Raw genomic sequence first — 21,948 nt, 5'->3', positions numbered from 1 at the left:
TTTTTATCGCTGAAATAATTTAAATAGAATTAATTAAATTTAATTGTCAAATTAATTATTTTATAAAGTATTCGTTTAGATAGTTATGTGTTATACTTAAGTACATGGTGTTTTCAACTTGTAGTACAACTGAGGAACTAAAAATGTTTCTATACAAAAGCTAAGCAGAAAATATAACATTTGTTCACAGGCTGCAATTTTCGATATAATCGCGCTTCAAGTTTGATCAAGTGCGCATGCTATACAATCCCAGGAATTAGCTAATGTCTGTTCATGACTTACCATCTGCATTGCTCGTAAATATAGACATTTGGAAGTTTGTGTGCAAACGGTTGTTAACGGATCATAAATTTAGAGTTCGTTGTATCTGCGCGAATAAGAAAAACGTCGTACGTTTCACGCTAGAAGCATGACTTCGTTACAGGTCCCACTTACTTATTGCTTGCACAACTTCATTATCGAGTATCTATATATAACTTACGCCAGATGACGATGTTTTGATAAAGAGTTCTTGGAATGGAATATATTTGCATGTACTACGTGTTGCATTATCATTTGCGTTATAGTAATATAGGAATTATTAAATTAAATAATGCAACAGTTTTTATATCTGTCCGATTTCCTGAATTTCCATTATATAACAATAAGCTATTACGTAAAGAATTAATTTATACATGATTTGTTTCTTTCCAACATTTGTTACATAAATTCTTTCAGCTGGAAATAGTTCTACGAATATGTTGGTATATTATGATAATTTTAGAAACGATAACTAACAAATTTGTTGCGAACGAAAATGAAAGAAATATTGTAAAAGTGGAAAGGAACGTTTCGAGTTTAAAGTCTGAAGTTTTCAATAATGTCAACAAGCCGAGAGTCGCTTTGGTTCAATGATTAAACAAGTCGTCTGTTAAACAATGAGAGTTACGATTGTGTTAAGCACCGTCCAATTCACACATTTTAACCCGTATCGTCGGAATTCCTAAATATTTGATATTTGTGTAGAAAATATTGTGAGGCTGTCTCGGAAATCTCGAATTTCAAATCCTCTCTGTTTTTAGGAATCGATCGAATACGATTCCTCTGAACAACTCTCGGTTTTCAGAACTTCGGGGAGGCATCGTTCTACGTATTTACCCTACACGTCGTTATTTCCGTTGAAAAAAAAGTACTTTCCGTTGAGCTATCGCTAAAGAATTACCGTGATTTCTGTGGCGAAAATCAGGTCAAACACGATAATGTCTCATAATTTAAAATTATTCTCTTAATAAATCGCATCAAGTTAATCAATCACGTATTATTACGGGAGTACTTGTAGATTGTTTGAAACGCGTGTGGGGGGAGAATCAAGCCAACAATGAAGGCCAATAATTACGCGATTAAAAGCTGTTCTCAGCTTTAATATTTACCCAGAGTGAATTGTTTAATTTCCATTAAATCTGCGGTACGTGTAAGTTTTTAACAGTTTAAAAAGTCTAGAAGAAATATAACATTATTTTAGAGATTCAAGATAAAAGTTAAATAACGATAATATTTAGGAAAGATAATATTAATAGACGTTTCTGATAGAAACTTTTGTATTTCATCCCACGCTTGAAATAACAAGGAAAAATGATTTAACTAGAGACTTACCTTCTCAGTCGTTTCATCGATTAATGGAAACGAGCCTTTAATTTCGTTAATTACATTAAGTCGCTAAAACTACTCGGATTCCCATTGTGTTTGGACTCATTTTAATCGCGACAATCTCTGGCACCACAATTGAGAAGGTAAGGATAAAATGATTGCAATCGAAATTTTCTTCATTGCATGTTTACATGTGACGCGTTCAGCGTCACTTTGAGATTCCCTGTCTTTGTTAAGCTGTACTCAAGTCAATTCCTGGAAGCATATAGCTCCCTCCTGTTTCTCTGCTCGGTTAAATTCCACTATTGGGCCCGAAATAGTGAAATTTAAGCGATCATCATTGCATCAACCCTAAACCTACCGAGCAGTTAAATTGACTTCTTGAAATTCCTCTGCAGTAATTTCAAGGGTGCATCTATCGATACTTTAATCGATTTATCATTCAGTTTGCGTATTACTGAATGAATTTCTTCGATAATTTCTCAGAGCAACATCTGTTATATTTTGAATAACAGCAAAAACAAAAAATCAGTGATGGGTGATTTTGCCTCGTCTGGTAGGTTTAGTGTTAATCTTCTATTATTTGAGTAACTTAATCACAACGTCGGTAACTTTGTATCTCAAATATGAAAGTTTCGTGTCTCTAAAACGCCGACATTCGTCCTTAAAGGGTTAAACGCTGGAATCCAGATCAACGGAGCAAACACTTGCCCAGCCGTATTCGTGTTGTTCTATGTAATTTCATCGCAGAAGGTTATTAAGTTGGTAGATAGCGGGTAAAGGCACGTCTACAATGGAACGGGGCAACTGAGCGTGACACGAAACCGCGCGGGGAAGCGCAAACATCCATTTATGCTCGCAACGGATGCGTAAATACGTATGTGCGCGCGGATAGAGGAAAAAGTAAAGGCTCCTCCGCCCATCTACCCGTTCGCGCTGCATAAAAAGAAAAGCAATACCGACGGACAGAGGCTCGACGCGCTGGATAAACTAATTAATGATCGAACGGCGACGGAAGTAATTAGTCACGTATCCTATTCATGACATAATTAAACTCTGGCTAGAGATTTCGTTAAGCAAACTAATTCCCGTACACGCGCATGATTGAAATTCTGATAAATAAACTGCGGACGTTTGTGTACATTTACGATCTCTCGGCGTTGATTTCTGTTGAAAAGAAAATTATGCGTGATTTTCATTCTTTAGTATATGATATTTTTCATATTCAGATTTTTCGTTTCAATCATAATTGAAATGTAAATGAATAATAGAGAAATTAGAAAATCATGATGCCAGTAAGTAGTACGAAGATGCCGGTAGTATCGGAGAATAGTTCGTATTCCGAGATAGACGAGTGTATTTGAATGATTATTCAATTAAATTGATACAGTTAAATATTTATGCGATACTATAGGAAAAAATGAATACGATTTGAGATAATAATACAACCGTTTACATAATTTATTTGTTGCGATATAGAGCAATAGTAGGTCAAGAATAGAAAACTGAAAGAGATCGATTGTCGGTTATTTCGGTTTAAAGATATTCAAGAAATATAACAATTCTTTGATTTTTAACTTTTTACAGGCGAATGTCGACATTTCAGCAAGATCAAATTTTCGTATTATTCCTTACTAACAGCGCGATCAACATTTCCTATTATTCCTTACTGACTAATTAACCCCTTCCGGCAAAATGACGAGTATAGCACGTCATTGGATTTTCATGCATAACACACAATGGCGAGCTACACTCGTCACGTGACTAAAGTCACTGTTGAATGTTATAATAATTAATTTCGTTCAAAATTTCTAGTTCATTGAATTTGGTAATATTGTGTCTCTTGTTATTTGTGTAAATATCGAAGATCATTATCACATGTTGTTTACCGTTAGAACTACTAGGTACAGGTAGATAAAATATAGCATGTATTTTTTAAATCACAATTAAATGGTTATCTCGTGCAAAATCTTTCATAATTAAATCTGACTGTAAGAGTTAACATTTGATGCTTTTTTAAAACAAAATATACATATAGAAACACTTGATTTGCAAAAGGGTGAATTTGCTCTGCAAAACCTACATTGTGAATCCATTCAAAACACACACCAACACGGAAAATAAAACTCCACTTGCAAAGACTTCCTCAGCCCAATAGTCCAAAGAAAATTCAAACTCCATATTACCAAATCATCCCCATAGCAGTCCAAATCACTTCGAACATCAACAGACCCAAACAATGAATGCAACATCGCATTGCATCGCTTGAAAACGAAGGCAATTTTTGAACGCGAGGAAAAGATAGATTAAGCTGCATCTATAATCTATTCCAGCGTCGACTATCAATTGAATCGTTTAATTCCAAACGAGCGTTGATTGACGTAACGTTGCGAGCGTTAGGTACATAGATTCACGTGCAATCGCGACTATCTTGTCGGCGAGCATAAGCATCGCGCGCATTTTCCCGGTAATTGCGTTGTAGCTACGAGGATGCATACATCAGGAACTTGTAAGTGTCCGGTATTAAGAGAAATGGTGTAATTGTCAGGAATCCGAGGTAAGTTCCCGTAACACGCCGATAAGTTCTCGTGACACTTCCGTCCGCGCTATATCATCGGGGGATCGCATAATAAACATGGCAACAGTTACATACGTGTAATATGTGTATCTTTAAAAGGTCAAACGGACTATAGGGCGACACGGTCTGTGGGTATCTTTGAATACACACCGGATGCAGAACATTTACGATAACACTAGCTATTTGCAGACTAAAGTGACTAACCAGGTAGACACACATTTCGATACTTTCAAACAGGTTATATGCTACCATAATAATAACAACGATTGTAACAATGCATCTCTGCGTTTCGTATGTTGCGTTTGATATAGGGTTCACGTGTGTAATCATATATTTTGGAATATTTATTTGAATATATAGTTTAGAAGGAATTCCGAACAATGTATTGTACAATGGTAATAATTTTCTTTGCTTATCTTGCAGGGGAATCGCTTTGGTAAACGAAAGGTTCAATTATCTCTGAATACGCGGATAAAGGAAAAGAGTACACTCTGTGACAAAAGGACAGGACAATTGATATTTTCGCAATGCTTTTCGAGATTAATGAATAGATGAGAGTTTCCGTCGCGTTTGTATTGTGTAATTTTCTGGAAAAGTGTACGCGAAATGTCATTAGTAATTACGGAGCAGTTGAGTTGACTTTTTGAAATTTCTTTATAGAAATTTGAAAGGTGCATCTGATGAGACTTTAATTGATTTGCAATTCAGTTTGTGTATTGTATCACTTTCATGAATGATTTCTCTGAGAAACATCTGTTACCTGTTCAATAATTGCAAAATGAAGAAATCATGAGTGGATCATTTTAGTGTGAAGAAAATCACGGGGGAAAACAGGAAAAGTATCTACTTACTTGCAAACTGACAAGTTAATAGTATATTTAAGTTATAAGTATATACTTCTGAATGAAAAATAAATGTTCACCTTAATACTTAGAAATACTTTCTCTCTAGCCAATGACATCAAGGAAATGTTCAGGTAATAATTCATACAGTTCTTTCAATGGTTTTTGTTCATATTCCCTTGTTAACTTTCCCACAACACATTCTACCATCAATCATTCAATCATACTACGGATTATGAAATTCATAACAAAGTTAGTACTATAGTTATAGCCTGTAAAGATCACATTCATTTCTTTTTGCAATGTATATTCTTGTTCAGCAAGAAACTCTTTCACATCTTATGCAACAAACTTTGTGACACATTCTAACCAATTAATCATGTCGTTATTACTTCATCTTGTTCAGATTCTCACTCGTTTAACAACAACAATAACAAGTTAATTTTAATCGACAGAGTACATAGATAATATTTACTCCAAACGATGATGTCACAGCATGAGATACAATTCGTTTTTTAAAAAAGACAACTGTATAATCAGTAGCCAATGCATTGATTTTGCTTTGATTTCGCTGACCTAAAATTACGATCGAAATTATAGACAGAATAAACTAGAGTTCCAAGGGGGAATTCGTCGGGACGATTATCAGTGGAATGAAACAGCAGTAATTAAACGAGTGCTCTTGCTCTTTCGGCTTACAAAAACGACGCCGGTACTAATTAGTCAAGTCCACGGTCCAAGTGAATTTCACGCTGAATGTAAAGCCCGAGATTCTTCGAGAAGCATCGTTCTCCTCGTTCCTTCCCCTCCTCTCTGCTTCAATCGAACGACTTTCAACGCGTCACGCGGCGGAAAAATGATATTCGTAAAATCGTTTTGCATGCGTTGCACTTATTGCGCGGAATGGACACCGTTGCATCTGACGAACAACTTGAACAAACGTAAGAATGTAAGCATTCGACCATTCAACAAGAGACGGTTTAGACACAACTGAGGAATGTACAAACGAATCATTTGTTTCATCAAAATGGTACCAACATTTGTATTGTAATGGTACCAAATGACCCTTTGCATTCCAAAGTTGTTCACTTGAAATATTCGATGCTTTCCAATTAGATGTAGACAAGATTGTTTAAAATTCATTTATCAACAAATTACAAATTGTGGAGAAAAGCTACTTTCTTTCAATACTTCACGTATTGATGCAATATACAAAGATTAATGGTGAATACCAAAGTTTATAATTTTTCTGTATCAAATCATCTGGCGACTGGGAATCGCCTCTCAAGTGCAAAGGGTTAAAATTCTACGTTTTTTGCCGTTCATTTAACTTTATATCAATTCTTACATTGCACAATTAATCAGTTTTTCCATGTTTGACTTCCCTTCTGTTTCTGTTTCCATTAAACAAGATATGTAAACCGTTTATTTTGAAAGTGGCTTAAATCCACTTGAAAAAGATTAACACTAGAACTAACGAGCAGTTAAATTGAAGTTTTCAAATTTTTCTATAAGGACTCTAAGACTACATCTATTGAGATTTCAATTGAGTTATGATTCAATTTTCCTGTTACTAAGTCAATTTCTTCAGTAATTTTGCAAAGAAGTATCTGCTGTCTTTTCAGTACTTGTAAAACAATCATTCAACAATGTGTCATTTTGAGCCATTCGGTAGTTCTAGTGTTAACGAACTATTAAAGAATAAAGAGATTACGTAGAATTGTAAGTATTATAAGGATTCACCTTGTTTTCTTGAAAAATGGACTTAAGCCATAATAAGTACGATTTGATATTGCAAGCGGAATATTTTTTTATACCATGAACAATGTATTAATTGCGTACCGCCTAGCATAACTTAATATCACTTCAAGAAGGCTAACCAACAACTCTAATTTATACGCCGCCGTATTAAAACGAGCACATGAATTATACCGCAGTGGAAATAAAGCAGACATATGCCAATTGGCAATTTTCCCGTTTACTTAACGCAGACAACGGCAGAGTACTTGCGGGTACGACCGTCTCGTATACAACTTTCCGCATAAAACTGCATAAAACAGCGGCGAGCCAGCATCTCCTGATTTGCGAAGTTTTATGGTAAGATGACTTCGTTCTGGCACGAAAATGCCCGGTACAGGAACAGTTAAGTCCGTTTACAAATATATGTATTTTTAGTATAACCGCGTATAGCGAGAGAGATTAATAAACAAGACTCAGGGAAAATCGGAAAATAAAAGCAATCTTCCTTAACTCTTTCGCTACCAGGGATGAGATATTCTGTCGCAATAGAAATATTTTGCGATTTTTCTATGGTGTTTGTACTTCTTTTCACTTACTAGACTAATTGTGTAAAAATAGAAATTTTAATTGTGTACAATATGGAGTATATTGTATTTATCATCTTTAATAGTAGAATTACTGAGCATTTAATACGAATATGTAATTCCTATAAAAATTGTAACAATAGATTATTTTCGGTTTCTTCAGACATTCATTACAATATTCAAGTGAAACTATTTATTTTCAAAATTATTTCGAATATTCAATGCTTTGAAGAATGAATAATGGCGAAACAAAAGAATCGACAGTAGCCATTTTAACTGTCCATTAACGCTAGAATCACCGAACATTTAATACGATTAATATGTAATCCCTATAAAAATGGCAACAATAAATTATTCTCAGTTTCACCAGCCATTCATTACAATATTCAGGTGAAAATATTTATTCTCAAGATCATTTCGAATATTCGATACTTTGAAGAACGAATAATGGCGAAACAAAGAAATCAAAAGTAGCCATTTTTACTGTTACAGTAGTCCCAGTGTTAAATATCCATTACTTATATCAAATTTCCAAATAAAGCACTCGATATCAATAATAAAAACGAGATATCTCATCCGTATTGTTTCTTCAATATCATAAAACCAAAATACCTCGTCCATTCTAACGAAGGGGTTAAACAGGCACCATCACATATACCCCAGTACACGTACATTGAACATCGTTTATCTTTCCTAAAATACTTTTCATATTTATTCCAGAAGCTCCAAGTTCCAGACGAAAATATTTCGACTCGGCCTGAATAAACGATGTCAACGCAATCACCTCGCTGTTCCCAAGGAGCCTCACTCACAACGTTTGTTTTGCAATTCAAAAACTAACATGACTGTTGTGATGAGTCATACCATCGAACCGGTTCATTTCGTCCGTTATATTTAGACCGCATTGTGCAACCTTTTTTGCATACAATGTCACACGTATCTCAAAACATTTCCCTCATCTTAACATTTCAGAATAAAGAAATTCCTAATTCGAATCAAACGTCCCGGACACGTTTAACGGACATCATTCTGCAAGCACCCCAATCTATAGATTTCGTTGCCCGCGCATATACCCTGTACGCATGCTCCTCTCGCCCAGCTTATTCAGCTGTCACGCGAAAACACGAATGACGTTGTCAATTTCGAAGGGATCCATCGACTACCATAAACCCTTTAACTATCTTATCCTTCGCATTAAGAGGTAGTCACTGGATAATTAAAATAATTATTCAAGGTACATTCGAGTCAACGTCGTGGGGTATCCGGCGAGACGATAATGATCGACCGTTTAACGGTTGTAACGGTTATTATAACGCATTCTATCCCGCAATTCGTCGTTCCACACGCGCACTTGGTATACGAATCGTGGCACAGGAACACTTGTAAAAATCCGGATACTCACCGGGGAAGCTGTGTGCGCACGCGACGAAGCACGCCGCGGCGAGCAGAACACCGAGGACCTTCATTCTGTCCTGAGATTGCTTGTACAGTTCGAGAGACTCGCTCGGTAAAGTTTCTTTGACGGAGACTCGATTACTACTGGCGGGTTTAGGGCTCTGTGAACGGGACTGTCACAGAACACGCGAGGGGATCAAGGTCACTCACAGAACCAGCTCACTGAAACTCGCTGACACTTTGCGCTGCGACTTTTGTCTCGTGCCACGCTATATATGTTCGTTCGCCCGCCACTCGACCAATCGCGGCCGTCCCTCAGGTGAGATCATATGACTTCACAGTCACGTGACCGTACGGCGCGACGCTTGACTCATGCCGCGATTTTTCTCGGTATTCCTAACCTCTCATTCAAGTCGGTGTCTAATAACTGAATAACCGTAATTATTGTGTGCATCGTTGCAACGGTGAATTTTCTATTAGATTATGTATGTGTTCGATAACAGTAATAATAGAGTGTTTCGTTTATTTTTCCTCGAATTGTTCGTATATCCGAGTGATGATTACGTGTAAGTAAATACCTGGAATTCGAAGTACCGAATTATTGCTGACACGGTTAACGCTTCGTCGTGGAATCGTGAGTACTTTTGGAAGGAAATCAATTCTGGCGGTTAGTCGTCTTTTGAAATATAACTTCGAATTTGTCTGTAAAATGTATAATAAATTATGAATGCTGAAGAATGAATATTCTCAGGAAGTAGGAAATTATGCATTGTAACTTGTTTTCAACGAAACAGAGATACTAGTGAACTAATTTAAGTTAATTTAACTCTATTAATTAACTTAATGATACGTTTGATTTATTTTATTTTTCCAGGTTTAACTTTTTGGAATTTCCCTGATACAATAGGCATATCGACTTTGACAAAATTTAATGCATAGAAACGAATTTTTATAAGAAAATTTATATTTTATTTTATAACGATAAATAATTATCACTGATTTATTAGTTGTCATCAGTTGTAATAGTATTAGCAAATGTGTTAGCAAATAATATAACTAATCACAACTACGAGAACAGTGATAAATATTTATCATTACAAAATAAAATATAAATTTTCTTATTATAGAAACGAATTTTTATAGTAAAAGAATTTATATTTTATTTTATGATAATAAACATTTATCACTGTTCTCTTAGTTGTGATTAGTTGTATTATTTGCAATATAAACTTCACCAAGCTGAAAATTCTTACTATCTAAGAATGTTTTGTTTAGTGTGACCACACTAAAAGAACAACAAGGGAACAAGGTTCTATTACTAATACGTATCGATTCCTCGGAATCACCTGAAACAACAGTTTCCTAATTGCATTGAATGGTACCGGTTCGTTGTTGCTTGGCTTTCCATAAATTACCTTTGTCAACGGTTAATCGACGTTAGACATCTTATTCATAAGTCGAAGTCTCGTAACGTTCTGGAACAATTACTAACGATCGCGTAATCGCAGCGTGTCGTTGATTGCCATAGAATGAACCGTGTAATTGGTTTTCCTGCTTCCGTCTTAAAATGTTTCTGTGCGCATAAAGATACCCGTCGTCGTACTTATGCGTCAAGGTAGTTACACTAACTGAAGGAACGCGAGATAGGGTACGTGTTAGGGTATGTTTCCATGTTTGATATGTATGGAAAATACTTCGCGAGGCAAATTACAGAAACCGTTTACATTCTTTTTCTGCCACTTGCCGTTCATAATGCCGTTTTTTAAGTTGTTTCTTAACACGTTGACTGCTACGAAAAATATCAACATTTCATGTATCACTTATCTTTGATATAAAAATTGTTATATTACCCTATTATCTAATTATTTAATTTACAGAAAATTTGTATTCGAAATCAATTATCTTCCAACTCATAATTGTATTCTTGTAATTTGAAAGCTCCGGTCATCGTGGCAGTCAAAGCGTTAAAGAAAATGCGTGATTTTGTTCATGACTCAAACTAACACCTTTCGAACTTTTTGAAGGAAATTATAGAAAACATTTACATTTTTTGCTGACACTTGTACTGACTTTCATTCATATATCTCATAGTTTCATTTATCAGATCATTATGCATAATTATGCCGATTTTTAAATTGTTTCTTAAAGAAAATGCGTGATTTTGTTCATGACTCAAATTAACCCCTTTCGAACTTTTTGAAGGAAATTATAGAAATCGTTTACATTTTTTTTCTGATATTTATACTGACTTTCATCTGTTCATCCTATAGTTTCACTTATCAGATCATTGTGTATAATTATGCTGTTTTTGAAGTTGTTTCTTAAAGACATACATATCCTCTGGATCAATGGACATTTTCATCACGTACAATACATTCACTATGTTCAATTGTCATGGCATTTCCAAAGGAATTTTTCTTTAACCCGTGATTACATGAAAAGAACGCGTTAATAACAGTTTCAATGATAAACGTAACTAATCATTTTATGTTTGCAACGAAGAGAACCCATAACTGTACACGCAACTTATCAGTGCACCCTAACCTCTTCAAGCTTATTTCACAATATATGTACGCATTGCAATGTACATACAATATTTCTATTATCTTTTATTTTTATTATCTATTAGGCTGCAGATTTCATGCATTTCTGATATTTACGATTCTTTAAAATATGATGCCCTATACAAGGAGGTACTCAGCGGACTTTAATGCAGCTTTTACCTGATTTAAAACATGATAGAACGGGAATGTAGAAATTTCTGTTTGAATTTGGATGCGGTAGATTAGGCTGCAAAAATTAGTACCTGCATAAACAAGTGACATTCACTGGTGAAGAGTGGGATCTATCAAATATTCATGAAACGTGATTCATCTTTGAACGTAATACTACGATCTCTTAAAGACGCTGGTCACTAGTCCGCAAATATTTATGTTAATTGCCATTTTTATAGACAAACTTCAAGAAACTTGAATCGAACACAGTTTTATTCTTAATTCTTAATACATGAAAAGAATCTGAAACTATTAAATTTGATTGAACTGTGTATTTTACTGCTTCTTCAGACTTTTATTCATAACATCGCGATGGTTCGCAGTTGACCGATCAGACTAATGTTTTTAATCAGTTGCATAATTGAGCTGTGTATGCAACTCATTTGGTACGTGTTAATAGATCACGTGATCGTGTAATGTCAGTGGAAAGTTTCACGAACGAAATTACGTGTGTGTGCATGCGTTACGTTACATGTATCCAGCAGCGAACTTTTGCGAGATAATTGCATTAACTTGAAAGCGACGAATATTTCGTGCAACGGATATACTTCGTGTCACTTTGTCCTCAAAAGTTTTTGTCTAACGCTAAAAATATCGGAGATATTCAGGTGTTCTCATTCAGTCGAAACTATAATGAACATCTGAAGAAACAGAGAATAATCTATTGTTAAAATTTCTATAGAGATTACATAGTGTCGGGATGTAGTGTGTTATTATTAAATGCTCGCGACAAATATGTTTACAAGTTATTTATTTACGTAGGCGAGTGTTCGGAGGCAGAACGGGTAATGTAATGTAATGTAATGTAATGTAAAAAAGGTGCTTCCTCGCGCCTTTCCGCTTTATTTATCCTAGTCTTCGGAAAGGCGTTACCCCCTAGAAACTTCGAGGGTGGAGCTAGTTCCCTTCTCCAACGTCGCCTCGATTTTTTGGTAGGGGAAAAATTGTGCATTTCTAATTTGTAATGTTTTTTCCGAGCCGCGCTGACCGTGCGGCCGAAGAAGCCTTAACGGGACATGGCTGGCAGCGTTTATGGTAGGGTAGCTTATTCAGCTACGCACGTGTAAAAAGTGTAAACTATTTTCGCCGACTTACAGACTTTAGGGTAGGCTTAATTGCTTATACCTGAACATCTGTAAGCGGTCAATGCTATTTCCTACCAACGCTGCGAGCCACGTACCGCTACACATAGCAATCGTATTAAATGCTCGGTAGTTCTAGTGTCAAAAGAATCTTCAAAAATCTGTACATTGTCTGTGCAGATTGATTAATGCGAAATAGTTGAAGCTTCAGTACTACATCTACTAAACATCATTTAGCAAATATTTTATCTACAATCGTAGGTAACTTTCGACAAGTAGCATGATAACAAGGAAAACTTCTCTAGAGTTGTAAAAGTAAAATCTATTTGTAAGATGCGACGATGGAAGGAGAATGTACAGTTTAAAACATTATGCGATAATGCGGGAATAATTCACCTTTTCAATATAAAGTTTCACGACAGCTCGTTGCAACCGGGAAATTCAACCGTAAAATAAATCGAACGATCATCAGTTGCCATAGATATATCGTAGGGACGACTAGGCGCAAGCGTTAATTCGGTGTGCCGTAAACAACGCGGCTTCCGCTCAAATGTACGGGGGATTTCCGGTATTTTATCGAACACCATAAAGCTGCGTAGATAGTACGTTCATATCATGATTTCGACAAGCAAATAACTTCACCGTATGATCTTTTTCCACCGGTGACAGGTTCTCTTTCCATTTTTTACGACAGCTTCGTAAACTAAACATTTTGTTCGTCGACTTGACCAGTAGAGCAATTTGCAGCAGCTGGTAGTAAAAGAGGGAGAAATCATTTTCCTATTTGATTTGAGCCTTAATGAACTAAGATTCTCATCTGCATTTATATATAAATTAATCTAGATATAAAATTAAATGATAGTTTCGTTCAATTAGAACTGTATATCGTGTAACCTGTTTTACTATTAGAGTGATTAAGAGCTCGAAGTTGTTTTGATACGATATTCTTTCTGTTCTTATCAGTGTATCATTGCTAGACGTTTGAGAGTTAATACTGTTCAATTAGTACTGAAGAATATTACTTGCACAGAACTACATATTTACGAAATGCTTCGTTTTCAACGCTAAAAGTACTGTACAGTAATTTTGTCTGGTTACGGTATTTCTTTCACAATGATTGATATCTTAAAATCATCGAAGTGCTGAATTTGTGATTCCTCGTCAAGTTAGTTTCAGCATATGTCGTCTGTATCTGATTAGAAAATGTTAAATATTTCCAGCGAAATACTTCTAGTGCACAAAAAGTTAAATATTTCGAATCTGACAGATGTAGGTACACGCTAAGTACCATGCGCAGTAAGTAGACCCTTGTGACTGATTGTAATATACGTATGTACGTCTATAGTCATCGATCATTCGCGAATCAGATAAATCTCTTCGTAAAATGAATATTGCAATACGAAAGTATAGATCTGAAACGACCATCAACGGATGTTCATATATAAATTTTCTGCCGATTTCAACTGCTACTGTGAAATTGAGGACGAGCGTTTCCGTGCTTAACATTAGTGTCAAAGTAAAAGTACACGCGTTGGTCGGTGATAAATAAACTTGAATTTTCAGAAAAATTTTACCATCAATTTTACTACATCACAGTCCGACAGTATATTCGCAATATTGACAGAAAAATGTTTAAATTCTGATGCCAGCTGAACTAATGTAAATTTTTAATTGACCATTTTATTATAGGTTCATATTCCCATAATATAAACAAAATATAACCACCGTATTTTCAGCTCTATACCTTACAACTTTCGTCTGAAGCATTTGTTTCTATTACTCATATTTTCTAAAATAAGACTATCTCTAAAAAGTATCAAAAAGTATACATTACCCATGAATTATAGTAATATCTCCAACGAAGAAAAACAAATTCGACAAAATTGAAATCCGAAGGTAATCGAATTACTCATAATTCAGTAAAATAATTAAATTCAATAATCTATTAATAATTCGATAATAAATCAATTGAAATGATTGCATTCAAAGGACATGCTTGACGTTCGTCTCAAAGATCACTTTATCAAGTGTCCAGCGACAATTAGCAAAATACAAAGCTAAAAGCTGATTCCGCGGTCAATGGCTCCCGTGAAATCGTTCCGTATCGTGTGATTGATTTTTTGTATTCACGATATCCACGGAACACGAGTATCCGCGTTGCAACGCGTATATGAGTACTACATACATATGTAGTACGTGTCCCTCTGAATGATGCACTATTTGACTTGGAAAATATAATGCGTGTACGGCCGTCCTCGCGACGCTCTCTCTTTTGTTCCCGAGTTATTTATGTTGTGTGTAATAAATGACAAATATGCGAACGTCATCGATCCACGTTTATTCATCTGCGCGTGTCAATTTGGAAAGGTGTTTTCCGGTTTCCATTCACCGAGCCAACGACAATACCTTGTTTTACAATCACGCGACCGAGGCAGGAACACGGAATGATGTTTGCGTCATTTGTTCATTAGCTTCCGCGAAAAATTGATTGCCGAGTTGCTTCTTTGTGTTGCCTTTGAACGAACTAACAAAAGATCCTGTGAAATCGTGGACAGAATTATCGGTCCATCGAATCGGGAAGAGTTCATTGTTAGGAATCTTTATAAAGTTGTTATAAATAAGTCAGTAACGTTTATTGATGACAACTTACGTATAGTAATAACTATTACCATGCATTTACGTTTAGCACAGAGAGAATGTATTAAGAAATTCGTGCTTAGAATCTGTGAGTTGTACATTACAGTATGAAATAACAGATTGAAGTACTTTAACACTAAACTTCCAGACGAGTCAAAATGAGCCATTCCTGATTTCTTCGTTTCGTAATTATTATAATAACAACAGATGTTTTGGAGCTTCTATAGAGAAATTTTGAAGTCAATTTAACTGCTTCGTTTTGGTGTTAAAAGATTTCTTTCTTTCGCAATTGTTAAATAAATAACAGACGCGTCTCTAGGAAATTATTCAAGAAATTAATTTAGCGATACGTAAACTGAATTGTAAATCAATCGAAGTCTCGATAGATGCACTTTTGGAGCTTTCATAGAGGAATTTCGAAGTCAGTTTAACTTGATAGTTTTATTGTTAAAGAATTCCATAAAATATATTTTGTACATGGTTCTATACAATTTTCAACAATCCTGAAACCTAACCTCGCTTCGACGGTTGCTATGCAAATGCACCTACGCTAGCTGTTAAGGTGTCAGGAAGGAAAAAAATTAATTATGGCACCAAAAGCAAGATGTCAGCCGTCACCTAGTGACCCTACCGTGCCAACCGGAGCCAGGCACAGTTTATAGATTACCTGGCGTATCCGGTGCAGTTACTATAGTCAGGAAAACGGTGTTCCACCTGTGTGTCAGCTCCTGCAGGCGTCTCAAGGGCTGTATCCAAGGGAGTCGATCACGGTTAGCCGCGCAGCGAAGTACTCTCTGTCCACTTGATAGTGAAAAATGGGAAAATCCTCGTCCCAAAGGATACCTCAAAACACTCGACAGAGATCCCACTCGGGAGTCGGTTGATAACAGCGAGTAGTCGGTTCATAGAAGAAGACGAATCGTCGAGAGTGGACGGACGATACGGGAACGGGTTAACCCTTGAACACATCGTTTTATAAATACGAAGCATTTTGAAACTTACAGTTCATTATAGTTCTGCTATAGGATTACAGGAAAATCGGCTTTAACAAATCTATTTTATTTCTTTGTATTTTTGTTCGTTTGAGGAAAGTGTGTTTCGGAAGCCATTTGTTGTCAGATGGTTGTAGTGTGTGTAGAATATATATAATTGAGTATAGTATTTTTTTAAATACGAAGGACTTTGGAACTTCTAGTTCATGCGCCACAGGATCATAAAAGTATCATTATTAACAAATCTATTTTATTTCTTTGTATTTGTTTTCATTTGAAAAAAGTGTTTCAAGAATCATTTGTTATCAGATGGTTATAGTGTGTGGAATATATACAGTTGAGTAGATCATTTTTCTAAATACTACGAAGAATTTTGGAACTTCTAGTTCATACGTCACAGGATCATAAAAAAATCAGTATTAACAAATCTATTTTATTTCTTTGTATTTGTTGTCATTTGAAAAAAGTGTTTCAAGAATTATTTGTTATCCGATGGCCATGGTACGGGCAAAATGCACACACAAACAAACATCGACCTCGTTGCTATGAAAATACCTGAACCGGTTGTAACTCTACGCTGTTCGCATTTCGCGCAGATCAAACCTTCCCATTTCGATCATTCACGCTTCGTTTTTGAATGTTCAATTCTAGGCCGATGTCGAATTTAACATTGCCTTACCGCATCGGCTGCAAAATTCTGTGTACTTACACCGCGCGTATTGATACTTTATACTTTCGAGGTGCACAAGTGTCCGAATACACTATGCAACGAGTGTTCATGTGTCCGATGCATTGAGAAACATACGGTGAACGTTGAATAAAGTGATTCAAGCTGTTTTCTTCGAAATCGTAGCGAGTGTCGACTTCAGATTCTTCAAATTAAATGGGACAGGAAGGTGATCATTTAGAAATTTTTCCAGGATGAGTGCTAAGGAGGCAAACGCATCAAATAAGACGCCGATGAATTAGAAAGTGAAAGCCTAAATGAAAGTATAATAGCGTTGAGACCAGTGAAACAAACAATGTTAGATTTACATAGCACGAAGGAATTAGAAAAACAAGTAACAAAAAGAAGTACTGTAAAATCAATTTCAAAATTTATCGGATGTTGAAGAATTAGAAGAGATCGCTCTCGCAAGTTGTCCATTAGAGGAACATGAAAGGTTGCAAATACAGCAAAAAGAATAGTCGAAATGAAATTCATCAGATACCACGGCTATGATAAGAGATAAATGTGTGTTGCATCCCGTAACACCGCAACTCTTTCATCGAATTTCACGGGGTCGTAAATCTCGCCGCGCTAGCTCGCGATAATGAATTTGGGACAAGGACTTGTAAATGATATCGCAAATTTGATCGGAAATGAGGAATCAACTCTTCTACTGTAGTATATCTCACGTAGGTAATTGAGCAAGAATATCGGCAAATAATAACGAATAATAATAGTAATAGTAATAGTAATAATAATAATAATAATAATAATAATAATAATAATAATAATAATAATAATAATAATAATAATAATAATAATAATAATAATAATAATAATAATAATAATAATAATAATAATAATAATAATAATAATAATAATAATAATAATAATAATAATAATAATAATAATAATAATAATAATAATAATAATAATAATAATAATAATAATAATAATAATAATAATAATAATAATAATAATAATAATAATAATAATAATAATAATAATAATAATAATAATAATAATAATAATAATAATAATAATAATAATAATAATAATAATAATAATAATAATAATAATAATAATAATAATAATAATAATAATAATAATAATAATAATAATAATAATAATAATAATAATGAATATCTCACAAAAATATACATATGAGATATTCATTATTATTTTTATTATTATCATCAATATTCATATGGTTCCATAATGATATCTCACACAAAGATATCTCTACAGGAAAAAATTTACGAGTGTAGATCCGATAATCTTATTGTTAATTGAAAACCAATATGTTCATCTGATCCAATTCAACGATTCGTATAACATTACAAAATCAGCAAGCAGCGTACGATTAATTAGTTCGCAATAAAAATTTCTACGTATCTCAGAAATGAATAATTTTCTGATACGGATGATTTAGTTGTATTGTTTATAGTGAGCGACTTAACTTAAATGGTACGCTCACGAAAACCGTTCGATTTGATTTGTAATATTTTTGATATAGTCGACGATTATTTTGTAGAAATTCAAGGAGATTTATTTAAATAGAATACCCTGTATATGCCTACATACACGTGTATCGTAATCCTAAGCACAAAGCACACATCGTTCGTCAATGGATTGCATGCAATACTCCCAATTCCTTAAAAAGAGCATCTCGAAGTTTGTGTACAAATCCGATAAATCACGTATAAAACGAGCCGGATAAAAAAATTATAAAACACAGTGTAACATTGAGCTTGCAGTGAAAAAGGTCCGTTTAGAAGAATGAACAAAGCGAGTAGAAAAGTACACAAGTTGGTTCATTCGATGCTATAATACGTGAAAAAACTTTTAGAAGGAACAAAGGGTAGTTCAGTTTTCATTTTTTGCAAGTAATATTAGTCTGATGTGTCAATACTTAATCTCAATATTATTATTATTATTATTATTTTCTATGTCTATTTATATTATATTTATTTATTTTGGTACTGTTTGTTATACATTAAACCAGAATGCATTTATGATAGATATGACAAAAAATTTGATCTATAACTCAATGTTTTTAATAAATACTTGCATCTGAATACATTGTCAGTTTGCCAGGACTATAGTCGTGTTTATTTATGTATCAGTAAAAGCAATTAATTTGTTTTTTTCTCGGTGGTAGCATTTTATGTTGTAGTGCTAACAATATTTTTGCAACGATAAATGGGATATTGAAAACAAGTGTCCTAATTGATTCTAAAACGATGAAATAATTGACTAATTGTGTTAGTGATTCTAATAGCACGAATTAAACAGTATGCTATCAGGGATGAATTCTAAGATATTACAGAGTATTCATAAAAATTGGTGAAACACAAAAAAAACACATTATTTGATATAAAAAAACGCAATTAAACAGATTCGGTACGATCTACCTAGTCCTCCTGTCTCGACTTGACCATGGAATACTGAAATACCCAAGATAAAGCTACAAACAAAAGAAGGTCAGAAAGTACATATTACTTGAGAAGATAAAATACCCTCTTCATACATTCAGCCAGCCCCAAGGCACTTACATAATTTAACTCGCGAGTGTCAGCTATTAACACGTTCCGTGCCACGGAAATTTCGCTCATATTTTATTACCTGCTTATGAACTGTATTGACTTTTTCAATAAAATACTAACTTATATTCAAGTTTTTGAATATAGTTTTTCAATGTGTCCCTTAAAATTAGAACTACCAAGCACTTAAACCGTCTTTTCAAGATTTCTTTATAAAATATAAAAGTTATAAGCGTGAATTTATTTATAAATAATTTCTTTATAAATAAAAATCTATAAGCGTGAATTTATTAAGATTTCAATTAGTCTATATTTCAGTTTAAGTATTCCTAAATCAACTTCTTTAATCATTTCTTAAAGAAGTGTCTACTTTCACAGTAATTGTAAAAGAAATTAGAAATTGGTCACTTCAACCCTGGTAGTTCCAGTGTTAAAAATATTTCCTCACAAAAATTCCGCGTACACCATAAACGGCACGGAACGCTTTAAGAGCACTAAGCGAAACATCTAATTCGCCCAACGCTCCATGTAAAGCAGTCCATCGCGTTGTCGCTGAACAAAAGAATCATAAAACACGATTGCGAATCCGATTATCCGAGATTAGTCCGCGTCGTTGAACGGGGGAATACGTATTTTAAGGGATAAAGAGGGATGTCTGAATGGGTGGTGCCTGCTCCTGTCGAGGACGCGATAGCCAGGTGAACGCTGGCTCGATCCTTGACCGTGTGATTAGTCAAGCGAGCAACGAGGACCAATGTCTGCTGTACCGGCTGGCCAATTACAAGAAGAGCGGCGAGTTGATAGAGTCATACAATCGAGGCGGCCAGGCTCAAGTCGAAAAGCTGATACGGGAACAATTCGGCGTCTTGATGTACGCGGATGGTAAAGGTCAGGTGATCAACCGTGCCGAGTACCTGCGCTGGAAGTTCCGTGACCAAGAGCAGGTCGTGCTGCCTATAGAGGCTTCCCTGTCGAGGTTCGATCCTTTGGCGCAATGGAATGATCACGAGGCGTGCTGGCAGATGCAATATAGAGGCTCGCTTGGAGAGACTCTGCTACATGTTCTGATTATATGCGACACGAGGATACACACACGAATCGCGCGTATCTTGCTCAAGTGCTTCCCCCAATTGGCGATCGACGTCGTCGAAGGAGAAGAGTACCTCGGTGCCAGCGCCCTTCATCTTGCCATCGCGTACAACAACAACGAGCTGGTCCAAGACCTCGTCGAAGCTGGTGCCATTATTTCGCAGCGGGCCATCGGCAGCTTCTTCCTTCCCAGGGATCAGCAGAGAATGAATCCCGCGAAGAATACGGATTACGAGGGATTAGCGTATTTAGGGGAGTATCCTCTGGCGTGGGCCGCTTGCTGCGCAAACGAGAGTGTCTACAATTTACTGCTCGATTCCGGCGCGGATCCTGACGAGCAAGACTCCTTTGGGAACATGATTCTTCATATGGTGGTGGTTTGCGACAAACTGGTATGTACCTGCGAACTCGTTGCTCCACGGTTTAGATTGATTTTGTGGAATTTTGTTTAATCTTGGATGGGTTGATTCTTTGAGGATGAAGATTCTTTGAAACATAACCTTCAGCAGATGAAGCTGAATTGTATGTTAATTGTTTATGTAATATGAATAAGGGAACGTGCTAGGCTCTTGCTGTTTGAGTAATTTAATCATTTGTTGGCGAACTGATCTTCGTAATATGAAGATTTTATTTCGCTGGATGTCGACGTTTGTCTGTAGAGTTGAGCCTTGATGTTCAAATTTAAACTTGAATTTTGTTTTATTACCTTCTGTTGTTTCACAGTCAAAGTCTTCATTTATAGATAAGCATACGAAATGGAACGAGGGATGATTCAATTAATTTTTATTCAAATTTCGTTTTAGATGTTAATTTCGGAGTTACAAGCTTATATCACAATGTTACCGCGACGACAACGAAGTGCAAAGGGTTAATGCAATTATATTTATTTATTATAGTAGATTATTTAATAGCATCAAATCGTTTATATAGAATTTCGATGTAGCCATTAATATCAACTGTCGATGAAACAAGGTCAATCTTTTCATTCCATGTCCAAGTAATGCATGCAACGTGCACCAAGTTTGAAGGAGTCAAACTAACGATGAATTTCCAATATCAATCTTGAAAACATACACGTACCTACGTAAGAGAAACAATACAGTGTGTCCAAATTCACACGGGAGACCTCTTGGCAGTGGATACTACACACGAAAGCAATTAAAAACAGTTCATACACAACCTCCTTTTTTAATTATAACAGGTTTTATATTAGCACAGTAATCGAACCAATTCCTTCAGTCTCTACTAGTCAATCTCACTATCTATAGAACCTTGATTTTCTACTTAATAAATACCTTATTAGTGGCTCCACCTTTTAATCTTATAAAGCTGTTCACATAAAAAGTTCATTTTGCAT

The 21,948-nt window shown here is 35.2% G+C and overlaps 2 protein-coding genes and 1 long non-coding RNA gene across 13 annotated transcripts in view; 2 read left to right on the top strand and 1 right to left on the bottom strand.

Moving 5' to 3' along the window:
* The window catches only part of LOC116431818 (virus-induced RNA 1), a 66,649-nt gene extending 57,636 nt beyond the window's left edge, over positions 1–9,013 (bottom strand). The window contains exon 1 of the mRNA XM_031987728.2: positions 8,773–9,013. Within this exon, the coding sequence (XP_031843588.1) occupies positions 8,773–8,836 (64 nt within the window). The 5' untranslated portion in view covers positions 8,837–9,013. The remainder of the gene's footprint in view (positions 1–8,772) is intronic.
* LOC116431820 (uncharacterized) lies at positions 4,003–5,410 on the top strand. The gene is made up of 3 exons (XR_004236008.2): positions 4,003–4,183; positions 4,304–4,411; positions 4,628–5,410. It is a non-coding gene; the product is annotated as an uncharacterized LOC116431820 (long non-coding RNA).
* Positions 9,014–9,051: 38 nt separating the features above from the next.
* Positions 9,052–21,948, top strand: part of iav (transient receptor potential cation channel subfamily V iav) — an 86,276-nt gene continuing 73,379 nt past the window's right edge. For 3 of the 11 annotated variants that reach the window (XM_076366123.1, XM_031987715.2, XM_031987707.2), the window contains exons 1-3: positions 9,052–9,399; positions 19,358–19,442; positions 20,142–20,983. In XM_076366123.1, coding sequence (XP_076222238.1) covers positions 20,162–20,983 — 822 coding nt within the window. In that variant the 5' untranslated portion in view covers positions 9,052–9,399; positions 19,358–19,442; positions 20,142–20,161. Of the gene's footprint in view, positions 9,400–13,628; positions 13,918–15,898; positions 16,029–16,901; positions 17,653–19,357; positions 19,443–20,141; positions 20,984–21,948 lie in introns of those variants that run through there. The other 8 variants (XM_076366122.1, XM_076366121.1, XM_031987712.2 and 5 more) reach the window with 8 other exon arrangements.

This window comes from Nomia melanderi, chromosome 3, assembly GCF_051020985.1.
Source record: "Nomia melanderi isolate GNS246 chromosome 3, iyNomMela1, whole genome shotgun sequence".
Lineage (NCBI taxonomy): Eukaryota > Metazoa > Arthropoda > Insecta > Hymenoptera > Halictidae > Nomia > Nomia melanderi.
Note: the sequence above shows the minus strand (reverse complement) of the source record. Positions and strands in the feature narration are given on the sequence as shown.